The sequence below is a fragment of the Phragmites australis genome, chromosome 17 (genome assembly GCF_958298935.1).
Source record: "Phragmites australis chromosome 17, lpPhrAust1.1, whole genome shotgun sequence".
Classification (NCBI taxonomy): domain Eukaryota; kingdom Viridiplantae; phylum Streptophyta; class Magnoliopsida; order Poales; family Poaceae; genus Phragmites; species Phragmites australis.
In genome coordinates, this window is record NC_084937.1 from 11,321,930 (window position 1) to 11,338,929 (window position 17,000).

At 48.0% G+C, this 17,000-nt stretch overlaps 2 protein-coding genes across 5 annotated transcripts; both read right to left on the reverse strand.

Annotated features, from left to right (window-relative positions):
• Positions 1-209: 209 nt before the first annotated feature.
• On the reverse strand, positions 210-11,409 carry LOC133896636 (uncharacterized protein At3g52155, chloroplastic-like). 4 transcript variants are annotated; one of them, XM_062337233.1, is made up of 5 exons: positions 11,041-11,404; positions 10,185-10,284; positions 9,444-9,623; positions 9,203-9,320; positions 210-402 (listed from the first exon to the last, which is right to left on the reverse strand). In XM_062337233.1, exons 1-5 carry the CDS (start codon positions 11,318-11,320, stop codon positions 346-348), a joined length of 735 nt encoding a protein of 244 aa, XP_062193217.1. In that variant the 5' UTR covers positions 11,321-11,404; the 3' UTR covers positions 210-345. The 4 variants fall into 4 exon arrangements, with proteins under 4 accessions (XP_062193217.1, XP_062193221.1, XP_062193218.1 ...); XM_062337237.1 differs by lacking the exon at positions 11,041-11,404 and adding an exon at positions 10,830-11,002; XM_062337234.1 differs by lacking the exon at positions 210-402 and adding an exon at positions 8,202-8,656 and having other exon boundaries at positions 11,041-11,406.
• Positions 11,410-11,997: 588 nt separating this feature from the next.
• On the reverse strand, positions 11,998-14,569 carry LOC133896597 (ycf20-like protein). The gene is made up of 2 exons (XM_062337197.1): positions 14,291-14,569; positions 11,998-12,903 (listed from the first exon to the last, which is right to left on the reverse strand). Exons 1-2 carry the CDS (start codon positions 14,434-14,436, stop codon positions 12,462-12,464), a joined length of 588 nt encoding a protein of 195 aa, XP_062193181.1. The 5' UTR covers positions 14,437-14,569; the 3' UTR covers positions 11,998-12,461.
• Positions 14,570-17,000: the final 2,431 nt, after the last annotated feature.

The following is a 17,000-nucleotide window of genomic DNA, read 5'->3' on the forward strand; positions in this document are numbered from 1 at the left end:
CCATCTCCTTGATGGGCTCATCCATCGATGATCTTGTATGTAAATAAATCACGTCCCTTGTGCCGTTCTCTTATACACAAAACTAACTATTATTATTATTTTTACTATTACTATTATTATTATTATTATTATTATTGTTATTGTTATTATTTTTATTTTTATTTTTATTTGTGTTTTCTTATTCAATTTTACAGAACTGATAGGGCTCATTGAGTTTAGAAAAATATAATCTCATCTATCTATCAAGTTAATACCTTCAGTAACATGTAAAAAACTGCTACACGAGGCAAAATGAGAATCAAGAAACAGCTACCAAAATTGCATCTAACTTTTAGTTACGACAATCTATGGCTTTACAATTCCATGAAGCTTCCAACCCCCAAGACCAGCCAGAGAAAAAGCCTGCATGCCACATCGCGTAGAAATTCAGTAAATTCTCAGCCAATTTTTTTTTTTTTATAGAAGATTGTACCAACAGAGCAAAATCAGGAGTACTCATCACATTTACGTACAGATAATTCATATTTTATTGAGTAACAAACTGACCCGGCCAAGTTCTAGAAACTGAAACCATTTTATTACTAATCCCACAAAATATTTGTTGGCGGAAGAAAATATATTCCACGAACAAATACGACGAGAGTAAACTCACACGAATGGCTCAAACTTGGAGAAGAAATGGAAAGAAAAGAAAACCATATTTATTGATCATTCAAGGATTTGTCCTTTAGCTTGATAACCAAGGATCAGTATTTATAGTGTTATCCAGGATGTAAATATATAAGTATATCCTTACAAAGATAGCGATATACATTATCACTATCCAACATGGACTCAAGACCAGCCGAATCATATGGCATGGGTCTAGGTAGGATGCATTTACCCCTAATCAGAGGCGCAAGTGGTCCGAAAGGCGTGGTGCTCGGCTGGTCGCCTAATGTAGCGTCGTACTGTTAAGGTGTCATGTTGGTTCCTACTTATCTTGGGATATCAGGATGGTTCCTACTTACACCGGTATTAAATATCGGTCACTTACTTGCAGGCAGAGGATGACTGACAGGACCCATCTGACCGATTTTTCTCCAATCTTGATGACTCACTCCTCGAGCCTCGTCATCCGAGAGGCTGGGGCTCCAGGAGGCTGGATCTTCGAGAGATTGGGGCTCCTTCGAAGTCCCACCATTCGAAAGGCATTCGGAGACCCGAGATCCATAGGCACCAGCTGGCTAGGTTAGGGGGCGTCGGGGGTCCTTAATGACGACCCCCAACAGCAGTCCCTCGCGTGGGTGGCCAGCGGAGTGTCGGCTTCACAATTTTTTTCTTAGAGCAGGGCCTCTGATGGTTCCTGGCGTAGCAGCTAATGGCCTATGATCCTTCGTATTGTTTGAATTGCTTTGGAAGGTCCAGTCCGATCGAATTGAACTGACCATTCGACATGACGGGGGACATTAAAGGCGACCTATGGTTGATGGCGTGGTTACGTCGTGTGGAGCGATAGTGGGGTACATGGCGCCTCGTCATTAGATGGTTGTGCGGAGCGGTTCCGCTAACCCATGACCGTGAGCTTGTGGGTGAAGAGACTGGGCGTGCGCGCATTTCCCTAGAGGGAATAACTCCCCTCTTATCTTTATAAGGAGAGGGTCTAGGCCAGACGACGGCCTTGCTCTGCGCCTTGTTCTCATCTACATCTGCTTCTGGCCACTCCTGCCTTAGAACGCGCGTGCGTCTAACGGTAACTGTTCTCCCATCGTCTTCACTGCCTCCCAGAGATCCACATGGCTAGTTTTGGTGCCTAGGACGGAACCAATATGTTGGTGACGAGCGGGACTATTGATGCACGCGGGGCCGGCGGACACCCAGGCAGCATCGAGTCTTCCGCCGCTACTCGGGCTGTCGGTGGGCGTGGAGCTCCACTGCACGAGCAGGAAATATCCCCAACAAACCATCGTACTGGGAGGCTCCACCATCGATGACGCCGAGCTCGACCAAATGGTCGATGAGGAGAAAATTCCCTCTAGATCCGTCGCTCGGGCTCCATGAGGAGAAGAGGTTCCGAATCCTCTGGGCCATGAGGCCGTGGTATTTGAAGTCTTTTTCGAGGCCGGTATGGACTTCCCAGCTGTGTCGCTGCTCAAAGGGGTGCTCCACTACTTCTACGTGGAGCACCAACAGCTCCACGTCAACGCCATTGTCTTCCTAGCCATCTTCGAGTGGGCTATGCAAGTGGAAGGGTGCGAAGGGAGGACGAACCTTTTCACCACCCTTCATTACACGAGTTGCCAACCGAAGACCTGGACGGAGGATGGAGTGATGAAGGCCCTCAGTTTCGAGGGAGTGAACTTCCACCTTCGACCGGAGTACAAGGATGCGTTTCAGGCAAAGGCTAACAACAGCCGGTGGTACACCGGGTGGTCGGAGCGATCACTTTACTATGATGTTGGCTTCGGATCCCCCTTCGCTCTACAAATCGCGACATTGAGTATGTCCAGACCCCGGTGCTAGATATCTCGGACGCCCAGCTTGCTTCGCGGTTGATGCTCTTCAAAAGGATGGCCAAAAGGATGAGCATGCGTGATATCGAGGAGAAATTTACTATGCTGCGCGTCCGACCCCCCGAACAGATTGGAATTATGTCTTTGAGCAAGGTGGGGAAGAAGAGCTGAACGTGTACTCCGGACCCACCAATAGTTCTGGCGAGTCCTCTTCGTTGTCTAGTTTTGAATCCGCGGACATGAAACACCTTTTTCTTTCAAAGAACTACCTTTCACTGGACGAGCGACAGAGATCATGGAGGAGTTCTTGGGCCCAGCTACCGCCGCGAAGTGAAACCAACGCATAAGCATGGTAGGGAGCTTGGAGCGGCACAACCGCGTATGCCTTCGTCTCGGGGTGGAGGCCTTGGCATGGTCAAACCCGCTAGAGCCCAAGGTTGCCGGGAAGCGAGGGCGCGGGGTGTCTAGCACCACGACCTCTATAACCCCCACCAGCCCACCCCAAGCTCGACCCCCACCGACCTCTGAAGGCTCACAAGTTGACTCACAGGCCGAGCCGTCCAAGACGTCGTTGGGAGGAATGAAAAGCATCAGAGGTAGATCTGAGCTCCGGAAGTGCATGCGACTTGGCTAAAGATGCGGCCCAACCCGAGAGGAGGCGATCGTAGGAAGGGCCTAGCCCTTCCGAACCTTTCTAGCCACGGCCAGACTGGAGGAGGAGGCGGTGAAGCATCCCTGAATTTCCGCGCAAGGTGGGGGTTGATGCCCTTTGACAACGAGGTCACGGGTCCTTTGGTCGGAGAAACCGAAGGCATTAGTAAGGTAGCTCCCGCCCTGTAGGCTTCTGTTCTGTCGTGGTGATGCGCAAGGAGTCTTGACTGCCATAATTTTCTAGGAGGCTTAGGGATAGATGGGTCCACACCCCCCCATTCCTGAGGTTACAGGGCCTTAGCAAGAATCAACGACCCCTCCGGAGGTGTCCCTGATAGTCACCTCGGAGGGTGTGGTTTCACCACCACGAGATGTCGAGCCAGTCTACAACCTGGCCTTGGTGACCGGTGCCTATAGCACCAAACCTTCTGCAAGGGCTGCCTCTGTAATAGTTGATGGGGGGGCTGGCTTTGAAGTCCTGACCCCAGATGACTTCATGCTGCGCCCAGAGGTGTTGAAGGCTTTCGCCTCGGCCTCGTCTCTCCTCAGGAGTGGAGAGATTAAGCAGTTGGTAGCCCTGGATCCTCTGGAGGAAGTGAAGGCATGTCTGGCGGTGGCAACCCTGCATGTAGGCAGTTAATCGGAGTTTCTTGGATCTAACGTCTGCTTTTTTCTCTTTGGTAGCTCATCTTATCGTTCCTATGCTATGTTCCGTAGCAACTGATTTTGGCCAGGGTGTTAGGGTGTGTGTGGCACCAAGCCCTGTCGCAACCCGTGACGAGGATCGAGATGAAGTGGCAGAGCTCCGTCAGGCCTTGGAGGAGACCAAGAAGAGGGTAGAGTCTATGGAGGGTCGCCTACGAGAGGAGACGACACTTCGCGAGCGTGAGGAGGGCCTTCGGCGGGATTTGGCAGCACAGTGGGAATGTGTTGAGGCCATCGCGCTGAAAACCGCCGAAGCCCACTATCCGTTGAGGCGTCTCTTGAGGAGGCCGCTAGGGCTCGAATGGCTGCAGAGGATAGTGCCAGGGCCCTCGTTGCTGAGGCCTACGCTTGGTCTAGCGCACGTGTGGCCTCAGAGCTCCAGCTGGGATTGTTGTATGGTTGACTCCAGAAAGGTCCTGCGGGGACCATGCAAAGACATAGGGGTTGCTCCGCAAGATGGTCGGGAGCTGGACCTCTTGCTCTAGGGCGAGGCCTGCCTCGATTTGGAAAGTCCGATCGAGCTGATCCAGATGTATTAGGACATGCTTTACGTCCCCCTCCAGTAATAGCTTCGAAAAGCCGTAGTGTTCGGGATGTGCCGAAGGGGGTCTTCGAAGCCTCTTGGGCCACGGTGTGGATGTGGTGGCCATGGAGAGGAGCGAGATGTCCGTACTTGATGCGCCTTTCCAAGTCTTGGTCGTCGTGGATGAATATCAGCCCTTGGGGTTCAGGCATCCTCAGGCAGAGTTAGTTGTGATAGGGGGATGGCTTTGAATATGTTCAGAGTCCCCTGGCCTAGGATGGTATTGTAGACGTAGGGTAACGTCGAAGGTGATCACCTCGGTTCGCATTGCGAAACCCTCGCCGAAGACGACTAGTTCTATTTGGCCTAGGGCGTCAAGAGGGGCCCATCAAACCCCTGCAGGGGCCTATGGGCTGGAGAGAGCCGGCTTCGCGAAATGCAGAGTTGGTTGAAGGCGTGTATGAAAAGGAGTTTCCGTCAACCAGCACCCTCTAGACTTTAACCTAGGCGATGTTGGCTGAGATGACTAAGGCGTCGGAGTGAGGGAACCTCACCCCTTCAGCGTCGTTGGAGGTGAACATTACGGGGGCGTCGGCCTATCCAGGGCCTAACGATGGATGCCGGTTGCCCCGATGTGTTTCACCCCACGTGCGTAGTCTCACTGCTGCTATTTTGAGGACAGCCAAAGCTTCCTCCTCCTATTATGGCGAGGACCACTGGCCTGGCCCAGGGCCCCTCGTCGTTGTAGTGCTCCGCGGATGGTGGAGGCGAAGAAAGCAGAGCTAGCTAGGAAGGGTTCTGTAGGGCCAGGTGATCAATCTTGCGGCCCGCTGTTGGTCTACAGCCTTCGGGCCACCTGTCGCTGGCTCCCTCTACCATGATGTGGGCTGCCTGTCTCCCGAGGTATTCCTCTCGAAAGGTTATGAGGGTTCGGCAGTCCAGAAATGCTACGACCTCGTCCTACCCCGTACAGAGTGCACCAGTGTCCCTCTTTAGGGTACCAACCTGGGGCGTGGTGTCGCTTTGGAAGGACTCCTGGGTGTCCTCTGCCACAGCCCCTAGGAAAGGTTGAGTTCAGAGCCCTGCGACCTTGGTTGATGTTGTGGACGCCACACTGCTATCGTTGTCGTTCCTTGTGGGCTCCGAAGCCATTAGCCTCCTCGGAGCCTTATTTTGCCGATGGAGGAGGAGGGGCGTGCGAGGACCCCGCTTGTGAGTGCGACTTTTCGGGCTCAACGTTAGGGGCTGTGGTAGCTTACGCGAGCCTTCGGCGGAACTTTTCTTCCTCTGCACGTGCGTATTCCTCGTATTTGCACATGAGGGCCTCCACAGAGCGTATGAGGCACCGATTCAATCGATCGTACAGTGGCCCTTCGGCCAAACCCTAGGTTGCGGCATCGATGACCGATGAATCCGATATACCTCTAATCTAGGCCTCTGGAACTAAACCCAGAGGGTTTTGTCTGGTTGCTGCCTGATGGTGAACAGGCTTTTAGTGGTCACTAGCTTGACGAATGTGCCCTAAAAATTGTTGTAAAAGAGATCTCGGATGTGGGCCCAGGCGTAAACAGTCTCAAGCTCCAGTGCCCAGAACTATCGGATGGCTACCTCTATAGGGTGAGGGGGAAGCACTTAACCATGGTGGTCAGCCCGCCTCCACTGGCCTCCATAGCGAGGGTGTAAGAACAAACAAATTCATCAGGGTCTGAGTCTGTCGGAGGGTTAGCTCCTGTCGCAGGGACCCTGAGGGACCCCTTTTTAGAGATTCGGCGGGGGGGATGATTCTGAATATGTTTGCTGGAGAAATAAATGGATGTAAATGCGATGGTAAGTGGGGTGGAATGATCTAATGCAGAAAAGAGTAAATGCGCTGGGAGGGATTTTTAGACAGGTTCGGGCCGCACTGCGCATAACACCCTACTCCTGTGTGGATGCTATAAATGCCCTGAAATGTCTTTCAGAAATGTGCTGGTTACAAGAGTGTCTGTCTATCCTAGAGCCTCGGACTCCTTGTTCTTTGGTTTCTATGCTCGTACGAAAGTGCTCTTCGATCTCTGAGCAAGTGCCTGAGAGTTCGAGCGCCCTCTGTTCGCTTGGACTCGTGTTGGATTGTCTCTACCTTGGGTTTGTTCAGCCTCTATTGGTTCTGTGTGTGCTTGTCTGAGCTTGGACTTGGACTGACTTTGTCCGCACCTGCCGGCCGCTTTAAATACCCGCTGGCGGTAGCGTACCCCGAAAGGGAGGGCACAAGTTCCAAGGCGCCATAAATGGAAAGGGCGTCATCATGGACTCTGCGCGAAGTGACGGGGGTTGAAAACGCACCCCGCGCCCGGTCTTCAGTCGTAATGATGGCGCTGGCAACGGGCGCTGTGGAGAGGGCCCACCGGGCAGCCGCAGAGCGGCCCGGCGTGCTCGCCTGGTCTTGTTCGCCTGCCACAGCAGCGCGACAGACGGAATGCCTCGGGCCTCGCGATGCCACGGGATGGGACACGTGCATTAAATGTCCCCACGCCTTTCTGCCAGAGTATGGCAGGGACTGGCACCGAGCGTGGCGGGAGCAGTTGGAGGTGACAGGCCACGCGCGCTCTTAAATGCGGCATCGGGCCTTTCACTGGCTGACACCTTATCGCTGGACCCCTGTGGGGGCCACCGATGGAAGACTCCTTGGGCCGTCGGGGAACCGAGTGCTCGGGGGTCACTGTTCACCTCCCCGAGCACTCTCTCCCGAGAACGCCTTTTCTTGGTCCTCGGGGTACTCGGCTGCCCGGGGGGCCACTGCTCGCAGCCCCGAGCATGCCCCTCCCGGTACTCAGTTCTCCTGGTCGTTGGGGGACTTGGGTGCTCGGGGGTCACTGTTCACCTCCCGAGCACTCTCTTCCTGGTTACTTGGTCTTCGCAGATCATCGGGGAGCCTGGGTACTCGGGGACCACTGACTGTGGCCCCGAGCGCCCTCTCCCGAGACTTAATCTTTTTTACCTCGCGGAGATGACCCCCGCGGGAGGGCGCCACGTGGCGGATTGCTGGCCTGGCCTCGGGATTCGGGGACCCCTGATTCCTGATTCACCGACAGAGTCACCCCTGAATTTAGGTAGCTTCGGGGTCCGGAATCCCTCCGAGAAAGGCACGGACTGCAAGTCCCTCTATAGGGGGAGACGCGGTCTTGTAACGGGGCCTCGTGACGATGGGCCTAAGGCTCTAGAGCCCGCGCGATAGCCGTAAGGGCGCCTAGTGGTGATGGGTTATGTCATCGAAGCCCTCACCAGCCCCTAAAGCTTGGGGTGGGACGACGTCAGTCATTAAGGGAGCGATGGTGGTCACACGAGCAGTTTGTTGCTCGATCCATAGGGCCGCCTGTAGCTCCTCCGCTGAGTCTGGCGGGCTACCAAGCGCAATTGTTGTTCGGCCGGGGTAGCGTTCACAGCGGCTGTGTCGGTTGCAACCCCTAGGGACGCTGCAGGGCCCTTACCATGTTGCTACTGCCAGGCCTTCGCAACAAGGGCCCCCAGCGTCAACCCAAGCTAGGGTCATGGTCGGGCCAATGGTGGTCGTAGGGCCCTCGCTCCCCCCTCCCCCGGTTAGGGGGCTATCGCCAACGTGGCCTATGCTTGGTCGTGCGGACCTTCGCACAGGCATGGCCGGGAGGTTGGCCGTCGGCGCTGCAGCCCTAGTAATCTTCTTCTTAGGTGGCATCCTACCTCTCTTAGTATTTCTGTGCTCGAATCCCCACGGACGGCAGCACTGTTGGTAGAAGAAAATGTATTACGCGAACAAGTATGGCAAGAGCACACTCACATGAATGGCTCAAGCTTGAAGAAGAAGTGGAGAGGAAGGGAAAACATATGTATTGATCGTTCAAGGATTCGTCTCTTGGCTTGATGGCCAAAGGTCGGTATTTATAGTGCAATTCAAGGGGTAAATATATAAGTATAACCTTACAGAAATAGTGATACACACCATCGCCATCCCACATGGACACAGGACCGGTCGAATCACACGGTATGAGTCTAAGTAGGATGCATTTACCTCTAATCAGAAGATATTATCTACTATAGCAAATACAGAGACGCAAGTGATCCAAAAGGCGTGGTGCTCGACCGGTCGCCTATTGCGGCACCGCACTACTAAGGTGTCAGTCGACTCCTACTTACACTAACGTTAAATGCCAGTCAATTCCTTGCATGCGGAGGATGGCTAGTGGGCCTCCTCTGACTGATTTTTCTTCAATCTTGATGATTCACTCCTTGAGCCTCGCGGAGCCTACCCAGGCTAGGGGGTGTGGGGGTCCTTAATGACGACCCACAACAATATTAGTCACGTTTTCATGCCCTAGAGAATTAACTATGGAACTTTAAAAGGAATGAAAATTAAAATATAATTTCTCAAAGGAATAATTGGGACATAACTTTTTATAAAAAAGGTACTGATTGAAGTTTTTTTTGGGTGGGAGGACATTTCTAAATGCTCACACACGAATTTTGAAAAACTAATTACTTGTTTAAAGTGAAATCTAGACATGAAATTTACAATATCCAACATAGCTCAACTTAGATGCATCTCTAAACACAATTCAGTTTGTTCTTAATAATTGGAGAAGTAAAACATAGTTGGTGAAAGCTTCGAGGCAATGAATGTCAAAAATATTTTTCCCTTTTGTTGTGCTTATGAATTGGAATTGGAATTAATCACAGGAGAAACCCAAAATATCTGGAATTGGAATTAAGTAACTAATGCATGAGCACTTTTCTGACTATGGTAATGTTGGCAGGCACGATGAACTATGGAGGAACGAAATGAAAGGAAGAATATTTTGGTCAGCATGGTAACACTAACCTCAACCCATGATTTCCCTACAGCTTCTAGCAGTGCAGCATTACATGTCTTGAGCACTACTGAATCACCAGAAAACATAGAGGCTGCTTCCTCCCATCCTTTATTATGTCCCATGCACCTGTATTTATTCTATAAATGCGTCATGATAGGTCCAGCAATGAGATAGAGGAAAATTATTAAGGAAAACTAAGCATATACTATGAAACATAGGATAATCCATACAAACTCACAGAGGACTCACATGACAGTTAGGATCTCATCACTAGAATATTCACAGATTGCCTTTTGCAAGTGCTCTGCAGTTTGACCATCCATTGCAGCAATTGAGTAGAAACTTGGGATGTAATGCACTACTGCTTCAGACAACCCCTGAACATGCTCTTGCAGGATCTTAAGAGTTTCCTTTGTACGAGTAGCATCACTATGTCGAAGGAGGATTAAAATTTATAAATGAAAAATTTAAAAGCATATGACTAAATCAAATTATCTGATTGTAATCACCTTCATTGTTCAGAGACTAAGCTTTAAATAAGTTGGTCAAAATGTACAAATAAAAGACTGGTCCAAGAAAGAAAGAACACATGTGCATAATAGCAGGATGATTGTGTAATGATGTAGTCTTTGCATGTTCGCTTCTCTAAAACAGGTTGGCACCAAAAAAGAATGGTAAAATTTATTTCATGAGCCAATGCAAATCCAAGGAAATCACATACAAACACCACTTACTGGCCTTAATGCACAGTATATGTCTTCTAGTTTTCCTAATTCAAGATCTACTATTACAAGAAAAACAGAAGAAGAAAAGAACAAGCTAAAATATATACAACAGTTGGTGATGAAAGCAAGTCCCATTAAACCAACATTGAATTAGATCACATAAAATCCCATTAAACTAGACAACAGCGCTAATATTAACAAGTGCAACCAAATTGAACCTTCAGGCCTTCATACATTATATACACCCCACAAGGTAGGAACGCACCTGCATAGAATAAGCTCAGGTATCCAACCCATCTGTTGAAGTTTATTAGAAACACTGATTGCATCAGCTCTTCCAGCTTTACTTAGTGGTCTGTCATGATCTGGTGTTAAATAGTCATATTAAGTGCTGTTTCTTTAGAAACAAATGCAAGAACTACACAAGACGAACTGACTAAGCAACACCCCAAACAACACCAAAATGTGGAGTGATATTCCTCCAATATAAAATCTCAATGATGCCTTTATACCCACTCTACCTTATTCATGTCCATCTTCCTTGATTCTTAATTTCTTCCTACCAAGTCCAACTTAGTATTGGTCAATTAATTGGAACATTTTTCTACAGCTAAAGAAATAATGTTCTTGAAGTGCCACAACAATTGATACTACAAAGTGTGACAACTGAGACATCAGGTATAACATGAGGCTGCAGTTTTGCAGGAAATGTAGCTGCCTGTAACATTTTTCTAAGAGAACCAAGTTGTTCCAACGAACCATTGCAAGTCGCAAACTCAACCAAACCTTGTTTCAAAAATAGATGTGTTTCCCAGAGCCGGATGAAACACCTTTCTCCATTTACAATACCCTTACTCCACTAAAGCAACACCTACAATCTTTTGAATGCCACAAGTATAGAGTTGCCCACCTATCATCATCGCAGTACATCCAATGTATCACCACTCCACTTCCTAGTTAGCATTACTGGGACCTAATCGTTCCTCGAATCACCAATGCTTGTATCCAAATGTCAGGTAAATTGACACCCCCCTTAGTTTCTTGGGGTCTCAAGAAAGAGACTAGCCAATTCTGGGTTGGGAAATCAGTCCAACAAGGCAAGAAGCCACACCCGCACGTACCTCTCGTGGAGCGCCCCCCTGCGGCGCTCTCCCCGTGCCGGAGGAGGATGAGGCGGCGGCGCTGCGTCGCGGCGTCCACGCCCGCCGACGCCGGCTCCGCGGCGGCCGCCGGCGCCTCGACGGAGACGGAGACGGAGCGGGCGACGGCGGAGGCCGGAGCCGGGCGGCAGGCAGTGGCTTCCGGGGCTCGTGAGCAGGAGAGGAGGAGGCGCGGGGCCGAGGCGAAGGGAGAGGAGCAGCGCGAGAGCAGCGCAGCAGCGGGAGGAGCAGCAGCTCTCATCTTGGTTTTGATTTGGTTGTTTACATGGAGAAGAGAGAGGGAAAGGATATGATGATGGAGATGTTGCTCTGCTATGCTCCAACCTGCTGTTTCTACAAGGCGCTTGTGCACTCTAGGTGCTGCTGAATTTTGTCTCTGTTCTTTTTTTTTTTTTGTTATGAATTTTGTCTCTGTTCTTTTTCTGTTCTGTGACGTTAAGTTACGTGTCACTAGAACATCGATTATAACGCTGGATTCCTGACAATGTAAGAAAATTGATAAACTGTTTGATAATCGACAAAAAACTCAGAACGGTGGATACTTGCATAGGAGACCATATCGATGCCTATAACAAAGTCAAACTAGAGGAGATGATGGTAGGAAGCGCGCAAACACTAGACACTAGAGAAGGAACTATGGGCAAACCAAATATTCCCCCTGTTTTACGATGCTTATCTATGCTCACCGCATACCAAGATTGAGAAGCCGTTAAATCTAAAATATAACCAGAAAGAACCACATCCATATTAAATCACATGTATATAGACCTGAACTCATTCACAGTTAAAAGAGTGGAAAGTGAAAAATATTAGAATAAATATACTGGGCAAATGCAATGAGAAAAGGTTCTGAAAGGAAACTGGACAACAGTCGCGAAACAGATGTAGCCCACAATGTAAGAAGACAGAACCAGCATATCACAAACAATTACAAGGCGAGTCTGATATCTCTCCGGAAGAAATACAGCCAGTCATTGTTCATTTTACATCGGACTTCAGACTTCATTCATTTCCAAATAAGCAGAAATCATCATAAGATTAGAGTTACATGACATCGAATTCCAGAAGAACTACAAAATATGTACACTTAGGTCAAATGATGCTCAGTTTCTTACAACACACATCAAACAAGGTCTTCCTTTCAGGGAAAAAGAATACTGTCGCCCCCGAATAATATCGGCTCCAAACATCGCAATGAATTTTGAAGAAATTGATTACCTTCAACTGCAAACATCTGTTCCAACACTGGTGCCAAATGTAAGAATACTAAAATTTGAGCACTGAGCAAATGCCCATTGTTGAACTATATGTTGGTGTTATTGTGAGATCAACATATCAACAACAATACTAATAGGTAGATATTGGAAGATGATTGCCGGAACTCAGCTACCCAGTTTGAAAGCATCCACAAAAAGACCCAGACATACGCCGGCTTTCCAGTAGTTCACCATTGAAATAAAAGATTGAAACCTCCCAGGAGGCCTGGTGATCGGTTTTCTGTACATAAGCATGCCGATTCCCTCAATGGCAGCCACTACAAGACCAGCAACAAGAACATCCCAGTCACCAGTCTGCCCTAGGATTGTTGCTAAGGCGTTGGCAGTGTAGAAGCCAAGGAGCACAAGGAATATCTTTGTGGGGGAATTGCTTCTGGCAGAGTTAAACTTTTCAAATAGCTCCCTTGCAGCAGCTTGGATGAGTCTTCCCAGCCTTGTCCTACCAAGAAAGTCACTGTCCTCTTCAAAGTCTTGGTCATCAGGGGTAGGTGCTCCACCAGTTTCCAAAGCAAAGACTGGCCTCCATCCCCAGTTTGTCATCTGGTAGCTACACAGGGCAGAGATATAAAATTATGGTACGACAGCTTTCGTGGTTGAAGAATTGCTGACATATTACTATTGAAATCGATGGTCCAAATTACACAATCCAGGTGAGTCAGTCTAAAGCATTATATATATAAAACAGATGAATTACTTCCGTTGTTTTTAATTTTTATTTAAACTATTTATTATTCAAGCACATAGTGCAACAAACAACAAATAAACTAACCATGAATATAATCACTAAAGAAACAGGACAGTGTAGTAATGTACTTCATATTTTGTAATGCTTACCTGCTTGATTCTTACATTTTGTAAGTTCAACCTAGTGATATAATAACAATTCATCGTTTGCAGATAGAAAGGAATCAGTAGGCTACATTTTGCATCAATGTAATGATAAGAGCACATTTGGGATGCATGCATTTACTAACAATATGGATTGTAGCATAATGAACCCCCTTCACCCAATCCCGTTTTATATGGTAAGGACATATTATATTCCTTTTCACATAGTCAATGATCAAGCTTACTTAATTCCACAGAAACATTTGCTCTCCTCTGTGGTATCATCCGAAGAAATTTAGAATAATAAATGTGAGACACAAAGTAACGGACACTATAACCTGACCAGAACTTGTATAACGAGTTGAATTAACAATTCTCTTAAATTTGTCATGCACGAAGTTCATGTTCCATAATAAACTAAACATATATATGAATGAGATTACATGCAAAGCTACCGAGATCATCAACTGCTACCTTAAACCAAGTGGGGAGCCCCATTCTTAATGTTGAAATTGTTACCAAGGTTACCCTCAGGGCCAAATAAAAAAAGATTTTATTATCAACATTTACGTATATCGTTGACTGATTTCAAATATTGAACTAAAACCATAAGTAAAGATCAAAATCAGGGATAAATCTTAGGGCTCAGACCACTGGATGAAACAACCAAGAAGCATCTAACGGAACATCAATCTACTTGAGAACCAGAACAATTCAAGATGCCCACTGACATGCACTACCCTGATGCTCTGAAATTGATGTCACATTTTAGATCAAGAAAGTACTGGAACTGCTATTTGAATTGCAGAATCAGTTTGTAGAGAACACGTGGAAGTGTCAGAAAGACCTCTACGTACGAGTAACATTTCGTACGGAGTTGTTAGCTGTGACTATCTGAATACATAAGTGTGAACAGATACTGATAAGTTTCAGACACTAAGTTAACGACTCCCGGTTTTCAGAACCCAGTGCCTATGTTGCAGCGAAGCTCAATGTTCAGAATCAGCATCAAACTTGTGATGGAGATACAAAAGTTGAAGTGGAATTGAGGAACCACCACTGATAGAAGGACATCACCGGAAACACAAGAGTGCTAGGGAGCTTACCTGAGTGTCCCTCCGCTCTTCTCGCTCGGCCGCAAGAAGCAGGTCTGGCTGAGGACGCAGCAACGAGCCGGCGCGGGGCAGCCGCTGCAGAGCCCGACGTCCGGCGCCCGTGGCGCGCAGGGAGGGGCCCCGTGCCGCAGCGGCATGTGCGGGCGCCGAGTAGGGCGCTGCTCCGTGCTCAGGTCCGGGCGGACGTGGCGGCGGGAGGAGAAGGAGGGGGAGGAAGAGGAGGTAGGCCAGCAGTTTGGCACCAGTATTGGGCTGCACGTCGACGGCCCACGATGTGTATAATCGGAGGAGTAAATTGCATCTCCCGTTGTTACGGGTTCTAAGGGTCTAGGATTTGGACCTCTCTCAGTTATTTTAGGGGTAAAAGTGGTACTGATAACTTCCGATCTGATCCGCCGTTCGATTTTGGTTGGTCAAGCGTATGGGAAGGTTTTATTTTATCCGGATGGGTATATGTTAGCAGTAACGGTAGAATTGGAATGCAATCAGGAGTAGGAGAAGCAGGAGGTCAGGTAGTAGAAGAAGGAAGATCAGGTGGAGAAGAAGAAGAGAGGAATTGAACTGGAGTTGCAGGAATTCTGTTACATCTTGTCTGAACCTCTCTTCTCTCTCCATTCTGTTACTTGTAGCCGCTCATAGCAAACACACACACGCTATCCTATTACATGGGCCTGATCCACTCCGAGCCCGTGACTCTCACATTTCCTCTTCGCTCACGCCTCCTTCTGGGCTCAGCTTGCTCGGCCTGCTCTTTAGCTTGGGCAGCTTGGACAGGTACAGCAGCGTTAACATCCCCTCCCTGACGAAAACCTGCTTGACCCCAAGCAGGAGCTCGCGGAAAACGCTGACGAACAGCCTCCAGATCTTCCCAGATGGCCAACGAATGAGGGAGACCTGACCACTTGATGAGCACTTGAGTAGTAGCATCCACACCACGAGAAGACAAGCATTTGTCCAAGACCTGTTCAGGAAGCTGAAAGGCATCAGTGTCACAAGGTAACTCGGGAAGTACCTGACGATGAACAGGGACAGCTTTCTTAAGCTGCGACACATGGAAAATCGGATGTAACAACGAAGAAGAAGGAAGCTCCAGTTTGTAGGCGACAGCACCAATCTTCTGTAAGACACGAAAAGGCCCGAAGAACTTGAAAGCAAGTTTCTGATTTGCACGTGGACCAAGAGATGTCTGAAAATATGGCTGCAGCTTCAGATAAACTGAATCTCCCACCTCAAATTGCCGCTCAGATCGATTCTTATCAGCTTGAGACTTCATACGTTGCTGAGCGCGGTTGAGGTGCTGATGGATTAAACGAGTCATGGTTGCTTTCTCTTGTAACCACTCAGATAAATCAGACACTGAACATGCTGAAGCAGCTTCAAGACCCATACTTCGAGGAGTGTATCCATACAGAGCCTCAAAAGGGGAACGACCTATAGCTGAATGGAAGCTAGTGTTATACCAGTATTCTGCCAAATATATCCACTGGAACCATCTAGAAGGGCAAGCTTGCACAAAACATCTTAAGAATGTTTCCACACATTGATTAACTCGCTCGGTTTGGCCATCCGTTTGAGGATGGTAAGCAGAACTCATCTTAAGAGAAACCCCAACCAATTTGAACAATTCTTGCCACAATTGACTTGTGAATATTTTATCTCTATCAGATATAATGGAAGCAGGCAAACCATGGAGTTTGTAAATGTGACTAATGAAAACCTTAGCCACAGACATGGCAGTAAAAGGATGACTTAAAGGCACAAAGTGACTGTATTTAGAAAATTTATCTACAACCACTAGAATGCAGTTCATGCCATTGGATCTAGGCAGCCCTTCCACAAAATCTAAAGAAATAATTTGCCAAGCAGAAGTAGGGACTGGAAGAGGTTGTAGTAATCCAGGGTACCTAGACCTATCAGGTTTTGCTTGTTGACATATAGTGCAGGCAGCAACAAATTCTTGAATAGCCTTTTTCATTCCAGTCCAAGCAAAATACTGCTTAATTCTGCGATATGTAACTGGTATCCCAGAATGACCACCTAGAGCTAAACAGTGCATAGCTGAGATAACTTTGGAATGCATAGCAGTGTTAGACCCCAACCAAACCCTGTTCTTGTACCTGAGTAGACCATCATGGAATGAAAAACAAGGAACAGAATCAGGAGCAATAGTCAATTTGGTGATCAACTCTGCAGCCTGAGGATCAGAGGAATAGCCTTGGATCACTTCATCAACCCATTGAGGTTTGCAAGAAGATAATGCCAAACATTGAAGTGGTTCATGACTCCTTCGAGACAAAGCATCAGCAGCACTATTGTCAGCCCCCTTTTTGTACAGAATTCTGTACTGTAAGCCTAATAGCTTGGTGAACACCTTTTGTTGCCATGGAGTATTTAACCTTTGTTCATTGAGGTGAGCCAGGCTCCTCTAGTCAGAGTAAATGACAAATTCTCCATGCTGTAAATGTGATCTCCATTGCTCCACAGTAATTAAAATTGCCAAATACTCTTTCTCATATGTAGATAGACATCTAGTCTTGGAACCCAATGGCTTACTAATGAATGCAAGAGGGTGACCATCTTGAAGCAAAACAGCTCCTACACCATTGTTAGAGGCATCAGTTTCAATGCAGAAAGGTTTTGAAAAATCAGGCATAGCTAGCACAGGAGCACTACTGAGAGCTTGTTTCAAGGTGTTGAAGGC